This window comes from Pavona decussata, unplaced genomic scaffold (genome assembly GCF_977016875.1).
Source record: "Pavona decussata unplaced genomic scaffold, jaPavDecu1.1 SCAFFOLD_361, whole genome shotgun sequence".
Lineage (NCBI taxonomy): Eukaryota > Metazoa > Cnidaria > Anthozoa > Scleractinia > Agariciidae > Pavona > Pavona decussata.
In genome coordinates, this window is record NW_028145740.1 from 218059 (window position 1) to 239827 (window position 21769).

The 21769-nt window shown below is 40.2% G+C and overlaps 2 protein-coding genes across 3 annotated transcripts in view; one reads left to right on the forward strand and one right to left on the reverse strand.

The window, feature by feature from the left end:
* Positions 1-446: 446 nt before the first annotated feature.
* The window catches only part of LOC146452951 (uncharacterized), a 31172-nt gene continuing 9849 nt past the window's right edge, over positions 447-21769 (reverse strand). The window contains exons 3-22 of the mRNA XM_085097208.1: positions 18202-18237; positions 16758-16867; positions 15971-16026; positions 15675-15850; positions 14346-14447; positions 13052-13158; positions 10146-11900; positions 9567-9635; positions 8740-8823; positions 8421-8538; positions 7878-8027; positions 7220-7295; positions 6247-6346; positions 5793-5845; positions 4775-4904; positions 4014-4153; positions 3387-3439; positions 2809-2873; positions 2191-2283; positions 447-1503 (exon numbers count right to left, since the gene is read on the reverse strand). Coding sequence (XP_084953334.1) covers positions 1279-1503; positions 2191-2283; positions 2809-2873; positions 3387-3439; positions 4014-4153; positions 4775-4904; positions 5793-5845; positions 6247-6346; positions 7220-7295; positions 7878-8027; positions 8421-8538; positions 8740-8823; positions 9567-9635; positions 10146-11900; positions 13052-13158; positions 14346-14447; positions 15675-15850; positions 15971-16026; positions 16758-16867; positions 18202-18237 — 3698 coding nt within the window. The 3' untranslated portion in view covers positions 447-1278. The remainder of the gene's footprint in view (positions 1504-2190; positions 2284-2808; positions 2874-3386; positions 3440-4013; positions 4154-4774; positions 4905-5792; positions 5846-6246; positions 6347-7219; positions 7296-7877; positions 8028-8420; positions 8539-8739; positions 8824-9566; positions 9636-10145; positions 11901-13051; positions 13159-14345; positions 14448-15674; positions 15851-15970; positions 16027-16757; positions 16868-18201; positions 18238-21769) is intronic.
* LOC146452952 (uncharacterized) lies at positions 18483-21644 on the forward strand. 2 transcript variants are annotated; one of them, XM_085097204.1, is made up of 4 exons: positions 18483-20206; positions 20465-20512; positions 20725-20966; positions 21064-21644. In XM_085097204.1, exons 1-4 carry the CDS (start codon positions 19036-19038, stop codon positions 21640-21642), a joined length of 2040 nt encoding a protein of 679 aa, XP_084953330.1. In that variant the 5' UTR covers positions 18483-19035; the 3' UTR covers positions 21643-21644. The 2 variants fall into 2 exon arrangements, with proteins under 2 accessions (XP_084953330.1, XP_084953331.1); XM_085097205.1 differs by lacking the exon at positions 20465-20512 and having other exon boundaries at positions 20899-20966.

Below are 21769 nucleotides of genomic sequence, written 5' to 3' on the forward strand. Positions count from 1 at the left end.
TCATTTAATATGAGAGCGAGGCTAAGTGCAAAGTTTCCATTATGAAAATTAGTTTAAATTTGTATGCAAACAAAACTAATTTTCATATGAAAAGCTTTGCACTTAGCCTCGCTTTCATAATGAGGTTCTCAGCAACTCAGAAATGGCCTATTAGTGCACCGCAATCGTAGGCCGCACACTACCTCTGCCACTAACAAACATGTTTCAGAAAGGTCGCGAGGGAGAGCATTGTTGTTGCAGAGTTGCTCTCAGTCGTCTCTCCTGTCCGTGACGAGGGCGCACGCGAGCGCGCGAGTGCGTGCGCGGAGAAGGGAGAGAGCGGAATATGATGGGAAGGATATCTCCCTTCCGCGCGCACCGGCACGCCTCTGATTACAGACAGGAAAGACCATTAAGTTGCAGTTGTCAGAATGATAGCAAAGGAAAAACAAACTCAAGCAAGGGACTCGTTGAGCAAAACTTTTATTCAAAAAGACAGCTAACTATTTTGTCTTTTAGGTCGCTTTCCGACTTAAGCAGAGATGAACGTAAGCCACTTTTTTCAGGAATTTCCAAGATTAAGGTTTTTATATTATTATCACACAATATAACATGTGTGCGTTGCTATGGACAAATTGACTAATCACTACAGTTACTTTGTTGAGTTTGTTGTTGGTTCTTGTCCTTGCTCCGAGAGGTTTCTCTCCGGGTACTCCGGTTTTCCCTCTCCACAAAAACCAACACTTCTAAATTCCAATTCGATCTGGAAAGCGTCCCTAACTAGTGCTCTGCGCTAAATACATTGACACTTAAATAATATTAAATGATAATATGAATTATTTTTAAAGCAGAGGTACTGTTAGATCTTTCCGCTTTGATTTCTATTAAATACGCGCCATGTTAGCGAACCACCATCTTGGACTATGCTCGTGAGAGTTCGCCAGGTTTATTAAAAAATAGATATACGCAGAACATTATGATAAATGTAGCAGATTAAAAAAAGTCTTCGAAACGATTCGGCCACCTTCCTCAACTCTGTCCTTCCTCGAGTAACCTTTACAACCAGCCGGAAAGGGTCGTGTGAAGTAACAAATGAGCAAAAACTTGGTAATGGAGTTATTTTGTATTCGTTTGTTGCCAAAGTAACCTGTCCACCTGGCCTTCGTGCGCACGCACCGTCGACCGATAGGACGACCTTGGGGCCTAGAAAACAATTGCAAAACTGAAGCGCGAGTGACATTCTGTGCAATGCATAGATGGCAAAACCTCCATCTTGCTGCAAGTAGACATCAATTATGTTCAAACGTCTGAACCGTCCTGATTCATGGCCGAGCGCCTACTTTCCCTAGGAGGACTGGGCCTACTTGACCCAGACTGCTCTCGTCTTCTTGCAGCCTCTTCCTCCTTGGACAGGAAGTGATAAGGCTGATGATAATCTGAGAACAGTAGCGCTTTCTCTTTCATTAGTAGTTCGTCGTCGTCCTCGTCTTCATCTCCTAGCTCTTGAGCGCGTCTTGCTTTTTCCTGAAGCGGAAAAGGGATAGATGATTAGTGACCAAACAGTGCAAAGTTTATGTAATGTTTAAAAAACGAGCAGCAGTGTTTTATCAGGATTTTAAACCACGAGGCGCAGCCGAGTGAGAAAAAACACGTGCTGTGAGTTTTTTGAACGGCTTCAAAAACATTCCTGGAAAAGCGCGTGTCAAGAGAGTTCATAAGAATGATGCTTTTGTGAACGTTGGAAACTAGCATACGAGAAAAACATTAAACACCGCAGGAGGAGGTTTTATCGGGTTTTAAAACCACTGCACGTGATGTTTTATTAATGAGTTTTTTATTGATGAATTATTAATGAGTTTCTGAAACGTAATAACAAGAACGAGCTTGAGTCCAGGCAAAGTCCAAAACTGGATGCAATTTCTAAAATGCACCACGTATCTTCTTTAGAATTTGCCGCTTGTGCTCAACAATTATATCGTAGAAGGATAGATAGCATATGACTGGACACATGTTTTAGATAGCCTTACCTCGAGAACTTTGTACGAGGGAAACCAGAAACCCTCGAATTGTGCTTATACTCTAGAGTAGCTAGACCGTGGTAATTAACCCGCGTTACAAATAATTAATATGGCATCCCTGCGGTATCTGTATAATTAAGGGCGTTGCATTGAACCAACTGAATGTTGTTTGCAACTTATCCCAATTTAATACCTGTTTGTCTTGCGCCATTCTCCGTCTCCTTGTCGCGATCATCTCATCAAACTGGCTTGAGTGGCTTGACGCCGGACTAGCAGCTCCGTCACTCTACAGGAAAAAACACAAGAAAACAATCGAGCCTCCCATTAAATGCAAACAACAGACCCAGTCAAAGTGCTAGCCCTCACGTTCTTTAATCGAATTTCCATTACACTCGCTGTAAATTCCATTGAAAGAGAAGGCAGTAAGAGCCAGCGATCTCAACTTCCTGAGAATCAAGCCCAGGCTCCTCGGATATTGGTTAGTTTCCATGGCGACTATCCACTGACCAAGAAGGTCACAGACACGAGTTTTCTTCTGAATACAAAATGTTCCCGTTGGACCCAATCTCGTACCCAGAGTCTTCAGGCTTTTTGGTCAGCGGGGCAACGCCGGGAAGACTCTGGGGACATCGAAAAAATTCAATTTTTTTGATTGGCTGTTCCGAAACGGTTTCCATTGTTTTACCGCAGAAATCCTGCGGTAATAAAATTCGATGTCCCCAGAGTCTTCCCGGCGTTGCCCCGCTGACCAAAAAGCCTGAAGACTCTGGGTACGAGATTGCGTTTGACCAGACAAAACCGAACAACATACCTTACTGCTACTTGATCGAGACGCCCTAGCAGAAGAGCGGGAGAGAGATCGTGATCTTCTTAAACCTGTTGGATTTAAAAACATTTTTCAGCCATGTCTCACGAATAAAATAAATAAATAGATAAATAAATAAGCAACTGAAAAAACAAATAAATAAATAAATAAATAAGAAAGTAAAATCAACGATTAAATCGAACGTTTTATCGCTGATTTTGACTTGCTTATGTGTTACCAACCCTTTGCTTATAATAAATAAATAAGCGAGTTTTACTGTTTATTTATCCAGGGATACTAGGTCAGCTAATTCTATTCTACCCAAAGGCCCTGATAGAAATAACAAATTATCACACGAACGTTTAAGTACCTCGTACATCAGCTGACGGTACGTACACAAAGTAGCAAAGACTGTGAATAAAACTGATGGTATTTCAGTCCCTTCCATCCAAGGAAAGTAGCCGACCATTTCTTGAAAACTAAAGGCTTCGATGATTTCAAGGCCGGGTCTCCGTCCAAACAGGGTATTTAACGTTCGGGTGATAAACAGAATTTGCGTCACGTCGAACAAATTTTAATCATACCTCGTGGTCTTGGCCGGGGCGTACCTTCTTGATCTTGGCTTCTCCTCTTCCTTCTGTTTAAAGAAACAACAAAAAAAGTAATCAAAGCCATCAAAATCCATGAAAAAGAATATCTAAGAGAGTAGGCCTTAATAGGAGTGCTTTATTCTCCTTTATTAGTCCATAGAATAGGCCATTTCTCAGCTATGACAGCTAACAGTGAACACATTTCACACTGGAAGTGAAAGATGTGAAATATTTCACACGCGGATGGAAGAATTAATAAATAACAGACCATATCAGTTATCTATGTAACTTAACTGAGCTGCGAAATGAAACATTGAAAGTGAAACTGAAGGTGCAGTGCTTTAGCTATGAACGGAGCTATCAAGCAAACTAGGAACTGGTTATTATATGAATTCGCTATATAAAAATGTAGTAGCGAAGAAATTGAATTGAAATATGTGAAATATTACTATGAAATGACACGGCTTGTTGTAGCATGAGATGATACTGGCATCGCATGACGTGGGATAGTGTGGCATATATCATCCTCATCATCATTTATTTATTTACACTCGTAACCCTTAGGAGATAATAGCCTGTTATAATGCATACGTGTCAAGTAAATATAATAACATTAATTACCTCCAGTAGAAGAGTAACAGAAGCACCAATATGATGACCACCAACACGGCAAGAATTCCCAGCAGTATTCCAATCCAGCTGCGATCCTGACTCGTCCCGGGGGAGGGTACTGCAGCTGATGGGTGTGGCACTCCTACACCCTGCCACAAAATAAATTAAAATGTGTCTGAACTATATCATGCGGCTGAGAAGCTAAGTGAAGAATAGAACTACAATCAGGATATGTGCTTTTATGTTTGCATTGAAATGTCAGGAAAACGATCCTTATAAACGCTTATGAATGAAAATAAAAGAGCTGTCCACTCGGTCATTCAGCTGTTCATCTAGTTTCGCAAATTCGTTCACTCGCGTCGGTTATTCGTTCGTTCGTTCTCGCCGGAGAGCGCTCGGTGGACCGTTTGATTGTTAACTCGTTCATTCGGCCATGCGTTCGCCAGCCCGGTTGTTCGTTTGTTTGCGTTTCTGGTGTGTTCAGTTGTTCCTCTGTTTGCTCAGTTCTTCTTGCTATTCATGGGCATAAACATGTTATAAACAATAAAATTTAACCTATTAAAAGCTGTATTAAAACATTACGAAGAAGTTTCTTCATGTTTTAACACTTATGGCTGTCATGCTACAGAGAAAGACTCCTTCTTTCTCTACTGATCTGACACGCAAAGAAAGTAAAGAATCTAGAGACGAAGAGCACAATGGAAAATATTGACTTATTGACCGATCGATCGATTGATTGTTAATGTAACTGCACTTCAGAGGGCTCTTACCTTGGCTTTGCTGGTGTCGGCAAGTACAGCAAAGTCGGTCATGTGATTGCACTCACAGGTGGTGTGAGTAGCATTTGAGCCTGTCATTCTGCAGCCTTTTGATGACCACTCAAAACCTCTCTCTCCCAGACTACAAAATTTCCAATAAGACATGATACAATGTGAGGTTAGGAGCGGTTTTTAATTAAGTGCCGGAAAACCAAAACTAAAGTAATTTCTCTGGCCAATCACAACAGTTGTAAACAGCACAATCAGCCAATCAGAACTGGAAGCAAAGACATGTAACCTGCGTCAAGCGCGGGAAAACGCGTGCGACCAAGCACGGTTGGTTTTGGTTTGGCTTCCCATTAGTTGATAAAATGGCGCGAACTTTACCAACCAATCATAGAGTCTAGTAAAGCAAAACCAAAGCAAACGCGAAATTACTTTCGACAGTCAATTGAAAGCCGCTCTATATGATTAGAGACAACATGAATAGCAAATTAAAGCACTTCAATGGATCTTTTACTCCAGCCTAGGTTTTGCTGTTGAGATTATCAGTACACAAGGTAAAAATGTAGGAGGCACTTTCATAAATCACCGAAATTATGCCCTAAATGAAATCCCGCGCATCGGTACTTTAAACTAAGCACGCTGACGGTGGAGGTGCCATTAAAGTCATAATTTAATACACATAAACTAACGATGGACCAATACTACAACAAAACCTAATAAAATATCATGCCTTTTTCGTATCCAAACATACCCAGTTACTTCGTTCTCTAAACCACTCCCGGCCTCCCGCATCTCCAAGAAATGTCTACAATAAATTTCGACCTAAGAGAAAACTGTTCAAATTTCAAACCGAAACAAAACCTAAAATCGCGTAATTTCAAGTCCAGAAAAATATTTTTCGTTACTCGAGTGCCCCTCAATCCTGCTTTTCGTTGCACTATGCTAGCATAGGAGTATATTAAGCAAAGTAATTGCACTGTAGACGATGATAGCCTAACCTGATGGATATAACACCGTTACTAACCCTTTCTTTGGTGTCCAGGCTACACACTGCTGATCGAACTTGATCAAGCTAGACTGAAATAAAAGTTATGTATATAATTAATTTCTTCCGTAGCAATGAAACGCACAAATTTTTAAGGTAGCGCTCCCTCATCCCCAGTGGTCTCGCTATTCAGTCGTCCGTGGTGCGCATGGTGTTGTGGGACTGCTGTAACTGTGCGTTCCTGTTTTCCCGCCATTTTCGCGAAATACGTTCGCGCCTGAGGACGACAGGAGGTAGCGTAACGGTTTTCGTAAAGTCACAGTAAAAGCCGTTATCACCCAGATCAGGATAACAAAATTAATCTCTGTTATAAACATCTTTATCTAAGGTACCACTCTTTTTGTTATGTCATGCCCAAACAAAGACGGTAAAGGGGATACTTAACAATTTGTTTTCTTCATTGTCCAATTTAGGCATTTGTTACAATACTTACATTTAAAACTGACATGACAATCTTCACAGGAGGGATAAGCTCGTCCGTCACGGCTGGGCGTGCTGTGCTCGATACTACAACACTGTTTAAGACCAAGTCGCTGAGAAGGCAAAAAGGGAAACAAATTGATCAAAAAATCATTATCCTTATCGATCTAGGAAACTGCTGTGTCGTTGCTATGACAATTAACTGTCAGTTTAATTTAGCCTTTGAGGCCATTATACAGGATAAACTTTCTAACTGTATCCTAACCCATTGAATAACATGTTCAACATCATCACCACCTTAGAGCTGGACTGTAATCTGGCACGATAGTCACGCTCTTCAGTTAATTTATAGTTCGAGTTAGTTCACTAAAGGCCCGAATACAAGGTAGAATATTGTGTACATCAAAGCTAAAAATGTTGCTGTCTAAAACTACCCTACGATTGTTTTTATCGATTAGCAATTAAAATCGAGTCAAAGTTTGCGTCAATCCAGGATTAGCTTAATCCGGCTTTGAACAACTGGACCCAGAATTGTTGCACACACGTACTGCACCTTTTTTTTTTTACAAAAAAAAAAAGAGGAAAACATGCCAGCGTGCGCAATAGACATGCAGTTGACTATAAAAATAAGCAAAAAAATGGAACGACGTTTCGGTGTTATCTTGGCTCCATTATCAAGTAAAGAATGCATTAGAAAAGATAATTTGCATACAGAAAGTAAAGGTGTGAAAAAGAATAAACTAAATTAAGACTAAAAGTAACTGTCCGATGTTCATTCATTCATAGACATGCACCGAAATTTATTTTCCGATGCACGAGTGACAGTCGGCGTGTCGATTTTGCGCGCTGTGAGATGTCAGTGTTCCTTTACTTATATGCCTCTTATTTGCTTTTAAAAAGTCTCCCAAAGAAAACATGAGTGTAAATATTATAATTTCACCTGTTAAGTTCACACGACATGAGTTTCTTACTTACACCCAACATACCTATCATTCCCTGGAGGAAGCAGCTGAGAAATGGTTTTAAACTGGGACGTCAACAGATGAACATTAGCACTGTTTCCTACCAAAATGTAATTACATTGAATTCAGTAAGCGAAAGGGTTTAAGCAGAGACTCGTTTAATCTCTATATCGTTTTTATGCTCTGCCTAGAGTGAGGCGTCTCTGAAGCGCCAAGCAAAAAAGCATCCCATCCCGTTGCTCTGAAGTTAGAAAAACCCGAATACTTATTAATAACCGTTCTATTCAGTGAGTGTTTTGTGAGGTGAATGTATTGTGCGTGTAAGCTCAAGGCTAAGGACTGTTATTAATCGTATGGTAGAATGTAGCCGTATCAAATAAAAATAGAAACAGTTAAAAATATAAAACGATACTTCCCATTCGTTACAAAGAGATGTGAGCAACGCCTTAGTTTTAACATTTTCTATTCGTTTTGCTGTTCAATAAAATCAAAAAGGACCTCGAAAAAATGGTTGTCCTCAAGAAAAATGCTGAGTCCACCAGACTCAAACAGTAGTCACAAAGTAATTTCAAGCCGAATGACCTTTCTTCAACAAATCGGCAAATCGGCAAATTCAGCAAAGCTCGCGACAGTCAGGGATATTTTTGTCTCACTATGGGAACGAGGCTATTACCATACGTACCTAGCACCGCAGAGTCAAAGATACTGGGTGTCAAGGTGATGGAATCGTGTCCAGTGCTCCAGTTTGCCAACACTGGGTCGGAGTAGTTTGGGAAGGACATGGGTCGAGTAGGATCCGAGCTATCTGAACCAAATGTGTGGACTCCAAGAACTACAGAGAAACAAAAACATTCGTTTAAAATGTCAAGATATCCAATTGCTCTTTATACTGGTTGGTTTATTACCAAGCAAATTGTTGGTAGTATAAAACGGTGTTTAATTGAGTGTCGTAAAACCAATAAAGCAAAGCAATCACTCTGGGCAATAGCAAAAGGCGCAGCCAACACGATGAACCATGTAATCTAACATTTTTTGCATTCTAAATGCAATTTAAAACGCTTTAGCGGAGTCAATTCCATCGCTAGTCATTAATCAGTAAAAACTGATATTTTTCCTAGACAGTATGATGGCACAGCAACATGCAATTTTTCTGTTTCCTTTCCCTCCCGTTTTATTTATTTTTAATTTAATTCTTGTTCCCAAAATATTGTAAACTGATGCTTACGAATGTTTTTCGTCAAGAGCGGCTTGGTAACGGAGACACTGTATGACGCATTCATGACGAAGTCTTGGATTGTTCCTATGAGGTCCAGCACAACAGGCCCGATCATGGAGTCCTCGGACTAAACAAGATTAAGAAAGAGTAAAATAGCGATAATGAACAAACCCAACTTAAAAAAAAAACTGCTCACGTTTTTTTCATCTTATATGTTTTGCATCATTATTACATATTGCAGCGGTTCTTACTATATTTTGTAACATAACACCCAGGTTAAACCTTTTCGAAAAATATTTGTGCTATGTAGCGAAGGACTGGTACTCACCGTCATCTCTTGAGACTCGTCCCAGTCCCAATTGCTGCTATCTTCCAGAACATTGATACCTTTCTTGTACAGCGCTTCTGCGTGCTACACAGGCGCAGAAACAATATTCAGTGCTTATTTTATCCAGTAATTCAGACACAGAAAATAATATGAAACAACCTAACAATTTCGCTTACGATAAAAGACTGCTGCGCATACGTTCTACGCATCTCAGCATGTTACCAGAAACTCTGATTTCTTTAGAACGGTGCCTACTATTTCAAAGAAATTTTTGCACGGTTTGTAGCTGTGGGTCGGGAGAAAGAAGATCGTAGCAAGTGTTATCTAAAAAGAAAATTGGGGGTAACCAGATATTTGTAAGAGATAATTTACCTTCAATTTGGAAAAATTTTCCATACATTGTTTTGTATTTTAAAGCTTTTTAGAATTGATGTTGCTTAATTGTCACTGATAAATACGTTGTTATCCCCAATTTTCTTTTTCGATTTAAAAATCCCTTGACCTACTTTTCCCGCATAGTCATAAACTGGGCAGAAATACCACTGTATTCAATCTCGTACCCAGAGTCCTCATGCCAGCGGTAGGTCGCCAGGAAAGACTCTGGGGTACTGGAATTCTATTACCAATGGAAGCCATTACGGATCTTATACAGAGCAGCCAATCGAAAAATTTAAATTTTCTCGAATTCTCCAGAGTCTCTCCTGGCGCCCTCCCGCTGACCAAAAAGCCTGAGGACTCTGGGTACGAGATTGTGCTGTATTATGAAGTACCGCCGTTAATGTGATAACTGCTGACCGGTTATTAAAGTAACCTTACAGTGCCGATACCTTTTGTGCATTTCTCCACTCTTGTTTGTTTTTGAGATCCAACAGATGGCTACTAGAATTCACGAACAACTATCGTACAACGGGACAGGAAAATAAAAGAAAAAATGATCAGTAATGTTAAATTGATGTTTGGTATACAATCGATTGAAACAAACGTCATGTAAAACGCATAAACCATGAAAGATAAGACCGAACAGCTTTCTGGGAAACGTTCTTCTTGTTAGAAGATGAAAGCACGTGCTGTATTTAAGGCTTAAAATTTACATATTTCTCGTGGCCAAAAAAAGTGGTCGTTTTCAACTTGTTATAACTCTGAAAAAGTCACTTAAACTTAACTCTTGCGTCTTAACCTAGCCACGTGCATACTTGACAGTAATTTGTTGTATAGACTATAAACCGGATAAAGCTTTTGTTAGTCACCAGTGAGTCGTACACAGACTTATTTGTGGTGGTTTATCATATTCGAGAACACAATAAACATTATCAGAACGGAGAGAATGCAATTACAGAAGCCAAAATAACACCTTATCTGTTTAACCAGCAAACAAGCATAGGTTTGTAAATTTGATAAAATCTTACCTTTAACTCCTGTTCAGTCACCGCTGGCGTACTCAAACGCACAAATTTTTGAAGTAACTGTAGCACGCCTACCGACAGCAAGATATCGCCACCAAACATTGGTACCACGTGTTTTTCGCTCCCTTTTATTGAAGAAGTCGGACTGTTTTGAAGCTTTCGAGATTTATCTTTGCTCTTCACATGAGGCACAGTAGCTGACACGTCTTGGAGCTTTTCCAAGAGATTGCTTTTAGCCCCTTCTTTCTTTGGCCGGCTAGTTCTTTGCACAGGCAGACCAGTTGGCTTGGGCGCTTGGTGCACAGGATGCACTTTATTTGTGATCTGCTTTGTAGGTTTCAATTGTCCACCAGGCGATGTTTTTTCACTAGTTTTCGTATTTTGTATCGGGTTTTGGTTTGAGTTAGTTGTAATCCTTGACTTCGTAGGAAGTAAAACCGGCTTAGGTGTAACTTGCGAATGCAAAGCTAGTGTTGGCTTTTGAATTGGGTGTGGCATTGTGGGCCATCGCTCAACAGGTGCGGGATTTGCACCCGTAAGTACTCCCGGCTGTGTCCTGTATCTCGAATTTTGAATTTGACTCCTTAACCCTGGTGCCACGCCGTTTAAGCGCTGCTGACCCGCGGGTGAAACCCCCATCCCTAGGGATTGCCGATACGGTGATCGCTGATAACCGGCTTGAAACGAATTTGCAGCGACTTGGTTTGGTGAGCCTCGGTAAGCGTTTTGCGTAAAATAGTTCCTTGGTTGTTGATAAGTAGAGCTGGGTATTGCAGGGTTATTATATTGTGAAGGATACTGGCGCGTGTTATACCACAGCGCATTTTGGCGTTTCTGCCTTTCGTTGTTATCAACAACGTCTCGTTTCCTTCTTCCTATATCAAGTTGATCGCTCGAATAACTGGGCGGGGAATAGCTTCTTCCCCAACTGCTCTGATATCTTGCACGGTTACCCTGCCAGGCTTGGTTACCTGGCCATTGGTAAGGATTTTGTGGACGAGCATAACCTTGGGCGAGTCGTGGATTTGGAGGCTGGTAAGGGTTACGAACAGGCGAAAAGTTCTTATACTGTGCTCGAGTCAATGCCCTATTATTTAGACTTTGTCTAAGCATAGCCGCGTTTGGTAGAACATTATTCTGGATTCTGGACCTCGCAACAGCATTTTGATTCGCGGTTAAGCCCCACGTTCTCATTCTCTGTAAAGGCGGAGCTTGAGAGGGTATCCTGTTTCTATTATCTTGCACAGGGATAGCCGATTTGGTACCAGTCAAACTCGCCGGCGATGGAGCCCGCGGTCTTGGAGTTGGTACAAGATGAGCAGCAGCCATCGGGTGGTTTGAATTCTTGCTGTTTGCGTTATTACCTAAATTATCCTTGAGATTTGGCACCGTTTGCTTTGTTTTTGGATCAGAAAACCACACCGTGTTATGACCTTCATTTTTCTCCGGGGAACTGATGGGTAAAATTTCTTCGCGAGCCCTGGGAATTTCCGTTACAGGAAGAGAACTTAAATCTTCTTTCTTGCCATTTTTCTCTTGTTTTTTCACAAACTTCGGTTTGTCTTGTAGTTTTGAAGTGTTTTTTCCTTTCTTTTTTGCAGCTCGAATACTCTTATGTTGATCCGTAAGTGAAGCGCTCTTAAGCTCGCCGCGATAGGTGTCTGTAAAAACCATTTTCTCGAGACGAGTGATAATCTGACTCGCGGTTGCTTTGTTAACTGCAAGCTTTTGTTCTGCTTTTGCGGCGAGATCTTTGCTCTGAGGAAAGAGATTAAAGCCACGATAAATTAATAAGTGAAATAGAGACAAACAAACGAAAACGGGCGTTGTTTAGACTGCGACTGGCAATTAAGACGGTGATGGTGATGGTGTTGGAGACAATGGCGATGATGATGATGTTGATGACGACGACGGTGATGATGATGACGACGACGATGACGATGAAGATGATGATGATGATGATGATGATGATGATGATGATGATAATGACGATGATGATGATGATGATGATGATGATGATGATGATGATGATGATGATGATGATGATGATGATGGTGATAGTGGTGGTGTTAGCTGTGATTAGATACAAAACTTTGTAGCATGCAGTATAAGTTAAGAAAGTTAAGAAGTCAGTTAAATAGGACTAAGAAAACATTTTGGAATTCTTCAGGAATATTTAAGTCTAGAGTACGAGAACAAGATTGAGCACGTAACCAGTTCAAACCAGTTACGTCCCCAGAACTCTCACTCCTCCCCGTTGATTACTAACAGATAAAAAAAAAACCAGAAACAAGATTAGTGACATGTGATTATCTAAACCACTCAAACTACATTTGAACAGTTTATTTCTTATTGTACTGTGTGACGTGGAGGAGTCTGGTATCTTTTGGAGCGCTCTCGACATCTCCCGCCGATTGTCAGGTTTTCGTGTAATGGGGAATATGGTAGTGTTCTACCGGGATCAACCACCTTTGATTGACTGAGTTTCTTGTCTCGTTTTCTTCACTGGATTGGAGTTTTTTTTGACCTTAAAATTTGGCTAAATTATATCTTAAACTGCTTGAGTTTGAAACCAGGTTGTTCTAAATAGTGAACCACCCAAGAATGAGATTAATTCATTGTACAGAAAGTATTCAGGAACTTTGACGTAATTTTGTTGTCATTTCTCACGATTCCCCTAAAAGTCTTATTTGTTTCTAATAATAAGCTTTATTCATCCATCTTAAAAAATAAATTTACATGGATTTACATAATTGGATCTAAAGTTATTCGGCATCCCAAATGATGTCCAAACACCTGTTTTGTGTGGACTCCAACTCATCTGCAAGGTATTTCGACACACCGCCCCCAACTGGGGATGCATATTCAAGGAGTGGACGTATCTTACTACAATATACTATCTGTCTTACCTCCTGATGAAGGGTTTTATATCCAGAGGAGACACATTCACTGAAGTTTGGCTCGTGCCAAGTAGCATTCACAGTTTCGTTTCCAGCGCAAAATCTGCTTGTTTGCCCTGAAAAATGTACGCGAGAAATCATCGTTCATTATTATTCGACATTATAAACTTTTTTAGACACATACGTTTTAATTTTATCTAGTTTGATATTTGTAATTTCTTGTTTTTGTTCTTTACCCGCCTCGAGTAGTTAACTACATGCAGGTGGAAGTATTTTTGCATCAGTTTCAATTTTGGCAACATTTCACTAATGTTGTGAATAACCTCTTGATCCTTGAGGCGTAATGTTATAACTTGTTTTAATCATTTCTCCTTAATTATTTCTCCATAGATTTGCTCAAGTTATTGCGACATATAAACACCCATAGTCTAAGACGACGTCTAAGACCAATTATTAAAAACTGAATCATTGTATTATGCTATTCCAGGGATTTGATTGGCTTAGCGGCCAGCAAGGTATTAATGGTTTGCAAGTGATGTCATGGCAGTCATGTTGGTGTACAGGGGCCCGTTTCTCGAAAGTCCCGGTAACTTACCGGGCCCGATAAGTGTCTTTGGTGATAAATGTTTCTTAATAGAAGTCAATTTGAATACTAAGCTTTGAATACTAAATTTTTAAATATTATAATTCTACGAAAACATTGGCCACGCGCCATGTCTGTAATCACTGTGTAATCGGTGAAAAAACATTTAAAAATATACTTATCGCGCCCGGTAAGTTACCGTGACTTTTGAGAAACGGGCCCCGGGAAAAATAAGATTTTTCTCCTCTGGAACTTACTATAACTTCCATTTTTACGCGAACAAATTCTTTTTTGTTTTTTACACCAACATGGCCGCAATGCAACCACCTATATGAGCCACGCCCTAGAAATAGCGGTCATTCAATTGTTGTTCTTGCAAAGCGAAATCAGTAAGATCTAGCAATATTTCTTGATTCTTTTTAATAAAACAATTATTCCACTCGCGCTTGTTGGATATGAGACGATCTCGATAGCCAACGAGGCGTATCTATCATCTCCTATGCAACGCGCGTTCGTGGAATAATTGTTAAAAATCTTGGAGGAGTAGTGACTTCAGTTCGTGTGTGAATCTGGTAATTCACAGTTTGGTGATTGGATTTCCGCCCGGCGATCGATTATCCGCGATGTCGGAGAATTTTTCGCTAGTAAATATTGTTACCGTTTAATGAATATCTTTAAATTTCTTTATATACTTTAGTATTTTCTATTTCAGTGAAATACCTTGAGCTTTTCGTGGACATATTTGATTGTCCGTGGAGTTAAACATCGCCAGCTTCCAGCTGATATCGTAATCGTGCTCCGCGCTGCACACTAAGTTTAGTCCTGAAAAGATCGCAAGATAGGAAAATTCAACCGATGAGATTTCAAAGCACGAAGAAAGGAAAAGCTTGAGAATTCCATAGTTAATTGAGGGACTGGTAATGAAACTTTGCCACGAAAACAATGGTTCTGCAATTTATGTTGAAAGGGCCACGACAGTGCACAATCCCTTGTTTGAATCAGTTCACACTACAGTTGAATATCTTGACACGAACGTTTCTATTGGTCAGTTGCTCAAACACATTTCAAAATGTATTGTAGCCTGTTCCAGGCTCCTAGAGAGAAGCACGAAGGAGAGGGCGAGGGGACGAAAACGAAGGAGAGGGCGACGGGACGAAAACGAGGGGGGCTGGCTCCCCCACCCCCGTCGTTTTCATCCCCTCGCCCTCTCCTTCGCGCGTCTCTCTAGGAGCCTGGAACAGGCTAAATGTATTGTCGTCAGTGCACTGTGAAGGCCAAAAAATGATAACAAAAACATACAACAAAGAAATTTGTCGGACTTCATAACCATTGCCTTCGTTATTAAGTTTGAGAATTCGCGTTTTTAAACCTTGGTCAGTATTTATTTAGTGACAAATGCTATCGTTGTTTAATTGTGATTTTAGCCATGAGATAAGGAATAAAGCTTGGCCTAGACTTATTCATAAGGTAGTTAGTTTCTAAAGAAACTGTGGTGTTGCGTCGGTGAGGAGTAGAAACGAATGTTTGGTTTATCAACAGAGTTGATAAAGTAATTTGTGCACCGTAACGAGATTCGAGTGCTGGCGTTTCGCGATTTAGCGCTTCGTCTCTGCTCTGACGAGGGGCTAACGCTCGAAACGTCAGCCCTTTTGTAAATGTGATTAAGTATTTTAAATATTAGGAATTTAATATAATTTTAGGTCGTTGTCTAGGAGCCTTATTCATTTTATATTATTACATAGCAGAGCATCCGAACTAGTAATCGGAAGGTCTTAGGTTCGACTCCTGATAGGAGCACTCGGAATTTCTTTTTCCGAGTTTGCCAGTGTCATTACTGAATAATACATCATTCTTATTATATAGTTGTAGCTCATTGTAATGTAATGTTAGAAACATGTACGCAACCCTTTAATTTAGCTAAAGCTGACTACAACGTGGTTAATAAACAGTCTCTTTTCTTTTCCTTTTACTTATTTATTCCCCAATCCTTTCATTGCACCCATGCTCCGTGAAGCAGACCGCGCAAGACATGACTGTAAGAATACCTACCGCTGGACGTTAAAAAGCGAAAGCCAGCTTCGCTTATTTTAAAATTAATCGGGATTCCGTCGATAGAGGATTTCAGTTGACCAGCTTTAACTGCATCTAGCAGATGTTTAAGCACCTGTGATGCCGGCGTTTTTGCCGCTGTTGTCAATTTTAGCTGGGCTATCACTGGGCCAGGCCTGGCGAAGAAAAAAAATGTAATACCGAATAGTTAAGTATGTAAAATATAGTTTACGACAACTAGTACAATCATGAGAATATTGAAAAATATTTCCAGGGTGAAGTGAGTCAAGCCTTACCGAAAAGAAATAACTTCTGGCTGATACGATGGGTCATTAGTGAATACCGAGGAAACCTAATGGGAAAGAGGAAAAGGAACAGAAATTTCAGCTTAGCTACATAATAATGATTAAAGGAATTTTCGTGCTAGTTACTGATACTACTATTAACCTGCCAAAAGAAAATAAGTACAAATACACCACTATATTTGCATATAGTGGTATAGTGGCTTCCGTTTTAATATTCTTTCGTTCGTATTCAAATTGGGGGCTGTTTACATGGAGGGAGGAAGATCCTAAAGGGCGGATCATCCTAGAGCCATTGATATGTTTTCTCTATTCAGTTTACATGCAAAAAGTTGTACTTGGCCCTAGCGCTAGGATCTTCCTAGAGATAGAAACTTCCCAGCTGAGAGATAGGAAGATCCTAGCACCATGTAAACTACTGTCGCTCGGAAGATCCTAGTACTAGGGACAAAAAGAACAAACATGGCGGCAGTCGGACGTTCAGCTGCTCAAGGCCGACAGTTCTTCTTCTTTTCCTTGACCACTTGGTAACCACTTTGGCCGAAATTTCTGCATGTAAAGCAAACGAAAAGTTTTTTCGCCTTCTCGGATCTTCCTGGTGCTACGATCTTCCTCCCTCCATGTAAACAGCCCCTTAGCCCATCTTACCTCGTTCCTAAGCTCAAAAATCAAAAGAATATCATCCCTTGAGCAAGGCAAGAAGAGCTAATTTGCATTGAATGCAAACAAAAGAATATCAAAATGGAGCCATTTTGGAGTGAGGTTAATAGGTTTTACTTACCGCTACTTGCAGCTTCTCAGCAAGATTCAGAAATTCAAGCGATTCGATGTCCTTCAGATTGCTTGTAAATACTTTGTCGGTGATAGATAAAAACACGGTGAATTCTTTATCTACAGGGAACAAGAGAGACATCGTTAAAAATGAAGTTCGTTCGGTCAAGGTATTAAAAATAATGTTAAAAAGGAGTATTTCGAAAGTCAAGTATGATAGATTTAAATTCTTGATTTATAGCTTTTAGCTTAGTTTTTTTAAAGTATTGTGATTCATTCTTATATCTTTTATTGTAAACCAGACGTAATTGAGCCTGTGGCTGCAAGATTTTTGATTAATAAACTACCTATCTACGTTCTTTTTCAACCCAATACATTTACGCCAATAATTACGATCATTCCTCATGAAACATACGAACGCACTCGTTTGGTCGAAAGCTAAACGCGAAATAGAACAGATAGGAAATTCTGAGATCAAAAATCGTAAGTTGCACTAAGTTCAGTTTCGCCAGGTTATTTATGAATGCCTGGTACGATCTCAGAAAAGACCTCTCCCAGTTTACAGTTATTCTAAAAGCATATATAAATTTACAGTACAACTTTGTGTGCAAGGTTGCAGAATTTATCTTAGTATTGCTCCAATTGCTTCGGGCAAGAGAAATTTTACAATAACTGTCCAAATTCCCGCGCGCTGATTGGCTCGTAGCTATTGTCTATAAGAGTACAGACAATAAAAATGACGTCAGATGTAACGCGCGCGCTTTCTCAACGAAAAAAATAGCCAATTCCGCTCGTACTTTTTCCATGTTATTGTAAAAGAAAAATCGACGGCAGTTTCCTATGGTCTATACTCTTATAGACCATAAAATGACGCCATGAAATGTCCAAAACTTGGCAGTGAAACCACTCGCCTGCGGCTCGTGGTTCCATTTGAGTTTTGAACATTTTTTGACGTCATTTTATGGTCTATAAGAGTATAGACCATAGAAAACTGCCGTCGATTTGTTAATTTTACAATAACTGTCCAAATTCCCGCGCGCTGATTGGCTCGTAGCTATTGTCTATAAGAGTACAGACAATAAAAATGACGCCAGATGTAACGCGCGCGCTTTCTCAACGAAAAAAATAGCCAATTCCGCTCGTACTTTTTCCATGTTATTGTAAAAGAAAAATCGACGGCAGTTTCCTATGGTCTATACTCTTATAGACCATAAAATGACGCCATAAAATGTCCAAAACTTGGCAGTGAAACCACTCGCCTGCGGCTCGTGGTTCCATTTGAGTTTTGAACATTTTTTGACGTCATTTTATGGTCTATAAGAGTATAGACCATAGAAAACTGCCGTCGATTTGTTAAATTTTAGATGATTTCAAAACACGCGCAATGTGAAATGAGTACTATAATGTTGCGGGAAATGTGAATGAAGATGTCGTTTCCTTCACTTAATAGTTACCAGCACTTTCTTTACTTCCGGGAATGCCTTGCCTTTCTGTGGATTAAAAAGAGGAGAAAATACATAAAATTTGTATAATGCTAATTATTCTAAAAACACTGGATTATTGCCGGAAGATGCAGTCCAAGAGCAATTCAAGAGTTCTGATGGGGTGCTGTTATCCCAGGGCCATCAAGTACCATCAAAGGTAAAGAAAAAGAACGGTTTTGTAATTATCAACAGCAGCCCATTACACCGAATGTTATAGGTTAAAGCACCCAGTCAGGAGCTTATCACCCGGAGCCTCCATCTACCCTATACAGGGGCAACAGCGTATTTACACCTTGGGCTATTTTTAGGATTGAGCATTTCCCGCGAAATTTGTTACATGATACCTTTTGCGTCCGCATTTGAACATTGAAAAAAAAATGGTGGACAGAAGGCAATAGTTTTGCAAGGAGGTGGTAGCGCAACTCCACCGTTCCAAGTCCTTTATTTTGCTCTCGTCGATTCCCCCCTTTCCTAATAAACTACCCATGATACAATGCGGTGTTTTGTGATCTTCATGTACAAGAGCGATGGGAAATGGCCGGGAAGTTTGTGTCCGCGTGAAGACATTTGGGCTTGTGGAGGCGTCTTGTCTTTGAGGGGATACAGGTTTTTCGTTCATTTCCTGTTGGTTCTTTTACATTTTTACACGTTCGTATCGACTATATGAATAATAGAATTGAATTGAGGAATACTAAACACACCGTTGTGTGCGCTCCAGCGTGTCCGTGAATGTTAGCAAAAAGCTTGTGCAGAAGTTGATTTTCATCTTGGCTTCCGCTGCTGGTAGCGTCTTTCAACTTATAAATGAAGCGTTTTGGCAAAACAGTTTTTTCAGGAGATCAGACGCAGGAAAAGTTTGCGAAAAAGAGCGACGATTCTGGATCTTGTACGCCTTCCAACGATGGCAATGTTCCGGCCTCTACTTCGAGCTCGCCTTCGACTTCTGAAGGACGTCCTCTCTCAATAAAGAGCCTCTTGAGACAGAAAATCCAGGGAAAACTCAGTACCGAAAAGGAATCTGGTGATTCATCGAGCAGAGAACGAAGGCAACTCGACGAGTGGTGTGGGAATTTGAAAACATCTGGATTTATTTGCGAAGTGATTTCCTTGACCGATCGTTACTCGCCATTTCTTCATGAAGAAAATAATGACATCCCTGGTTCATCAGCGTTAGTAGTTTACCCATCTAAGGATCATACGTACAGCAGTGAAACGGGACCTTTCCAGCCGGTAAGACTTGTCATTTTCCCCGATGGTTCTTGGCGTTTGCAGTGTCCTATCTATGAATTTCAGGATGTGTCAAAAGGGAAACTTTCGCCTTTCAGTTGTGAAGAAGTGCTTTCTCTAGTCTCTAGTTGGTTTACCCAGTACCACGCGTTGTGTCCTGGTCTAATTGGTCTAGAAGATGTTGAAGGTAAACTGGGTTATATTCCTAAAAATGTGAGAGTACTAGCAGACCCTGTTAAGATTGTGCAGGCGGTTTCTTGTAAAGTTTGGCATGTTCCAAGCTCCCAAGCACGTAAGGATGAGTCTGATGCAAGAAGGTTTCATGTTTGTGGAGAATGTCTCAGAGCACATAGCTATGTTCAACGGCGAATTACTGAAAAAAACAATGTCGATACACCAACTAAATGTAAACGTCAAAGCCCTTCGAGCAACTATCCCATCAAATACCTCTCTCCGAACAGCAAACAGAAGCGCTACTCCCATCTGAAGAATGACCGACTGCGCCTTAAAAGGAGAGTTGACCGGTTCTACAAGAAGACCAAAATTGAGCTTCCAGAGAACCAATCCATTGAGCTTTGTCAACTTGTAGAAGCCATCGAAGATTCAGAAGATGGGAAAGACGAATTGAAAAAGATAGTGATGGAAGGAAATGCATTAAAGGACAACAAAGGAAATTCCTCTGGTGTTATCTTGGAAGAAGTGTGGAAAAAGGACCGTGTAAGTTTCTTTAAAGATCAGCAAAGAAATGGTAAGTTGTTGTATCTCTCATTAATAATTAGATTATGAGCTGAGATTAGTTCCTACTATGTGATAAATGACAAGGGCACATCCCAAATCAGCTATCGCACATAGAATTGAGAGCAAATCATTGGTCTCAATACTTTAAATAGTAAATAGTATAAATCTCCACTAAGGAAAAGGTAGATTATGATCATTAACAATGTAACAGAAATAGGTCAGGTCAGGTGCATGTGTTTGGCTTATTGCTTTTTCATTTGCTTTTTAGTAACTGGTAAAAGAGGAAACAGGTGGTCCCTGGCTACCATACGAGTTGGTAAGCTCTAAGAATGGCTTTGATTTAGAAATCTGCATCAATTTTGCTTTGAAACAACATTGTTTGATTATGTAATTCATCCTTAATTACATCCTCAATTTGCCATGCACAGTGGAAGCCTTGGTCATACATGCAGCTTCTCTGATGTTTTGCTGCTAATATTTATGACTACCTTTATATTGTTATTGCATGGTTTTATGATTGCTTCTTAGCTCTTGCAGTTTTCACCAGAAGCCCCTCTGCATTTGACGCACTTCATGGTCTCAAAATCCTTCAGCTTCCTTGCTCTAAAGTCCTTAGGAAAGTTTTGAAAGATGGCGCCGAAAATGCTGGTATCGATGAGGAGTACCTTAAGGCACAGAGTTGTAAATTTCAAAGTTACCAAGAGCAGCGAGAGAATGACCATCATCCTAGACCACTTGGAATTGGAGTAATGATGTGGGATGAAGTTAAGGTATATAGAGTACATATGGTTGAATTGTGATACCAAGACACATCCAGATTGTGGATGTAGATCTGGTTCCTGATGTACCTTTGGTATTTAATTTCAGGTCCAAATGAAGGTTGCCTGGAACTTGAAGGGTGGAGGAATAACAGGCTTCACCATACCGGAGGATGAGCTAAAAGTGCTGCATGATGTTTACACCTCCACAGTGGAAGGTGGTGCCAAGAAGGCCAGCTACATCATACAGTTCTTATGGAGAGATCTCACCTCTGGATATGATCTAGTGGGACCATATTTTCCCATTGAGGCTTCCATCACATCTAATACTCTCCAAGAATTTGTCATGCTGTGCTTGAAAGCATTCACATCATATGGCTTCAAAGTGGCAATCATCCTGTGTGATGGAGCTTCTTCTAACCTCACAGTATTGAAGATCCTTACTGGTTATGAAAGAAAAGAACTTCCAGTAAATGAGGCAGCTGACAACTTGCGTGATAAGTTTTTCTTGGATATTTCTTTTCCTAATCCAGAGGATCCCTATGGCAGGCCCATATTTGTCATGATATGCCCAAGTCATCAGGTTGTAATTCTTAAGATGAACAAAAAGGTGTTCCAATTTAATAAAGTTTCAATTGGATTTTTTTTTTGTTCAGATCCAACAGCTTACAGTTTTGAAACTACTTGACAGTCCATTACCTGCACTTCTTGTTGATCTTTGCAATGATGAAAATTTACATTGTACATTATGATTTGTAATCTAGACTTGTTAGTGTTGTAAATATGATTCGACCATCACAGACACTGACAGGTAG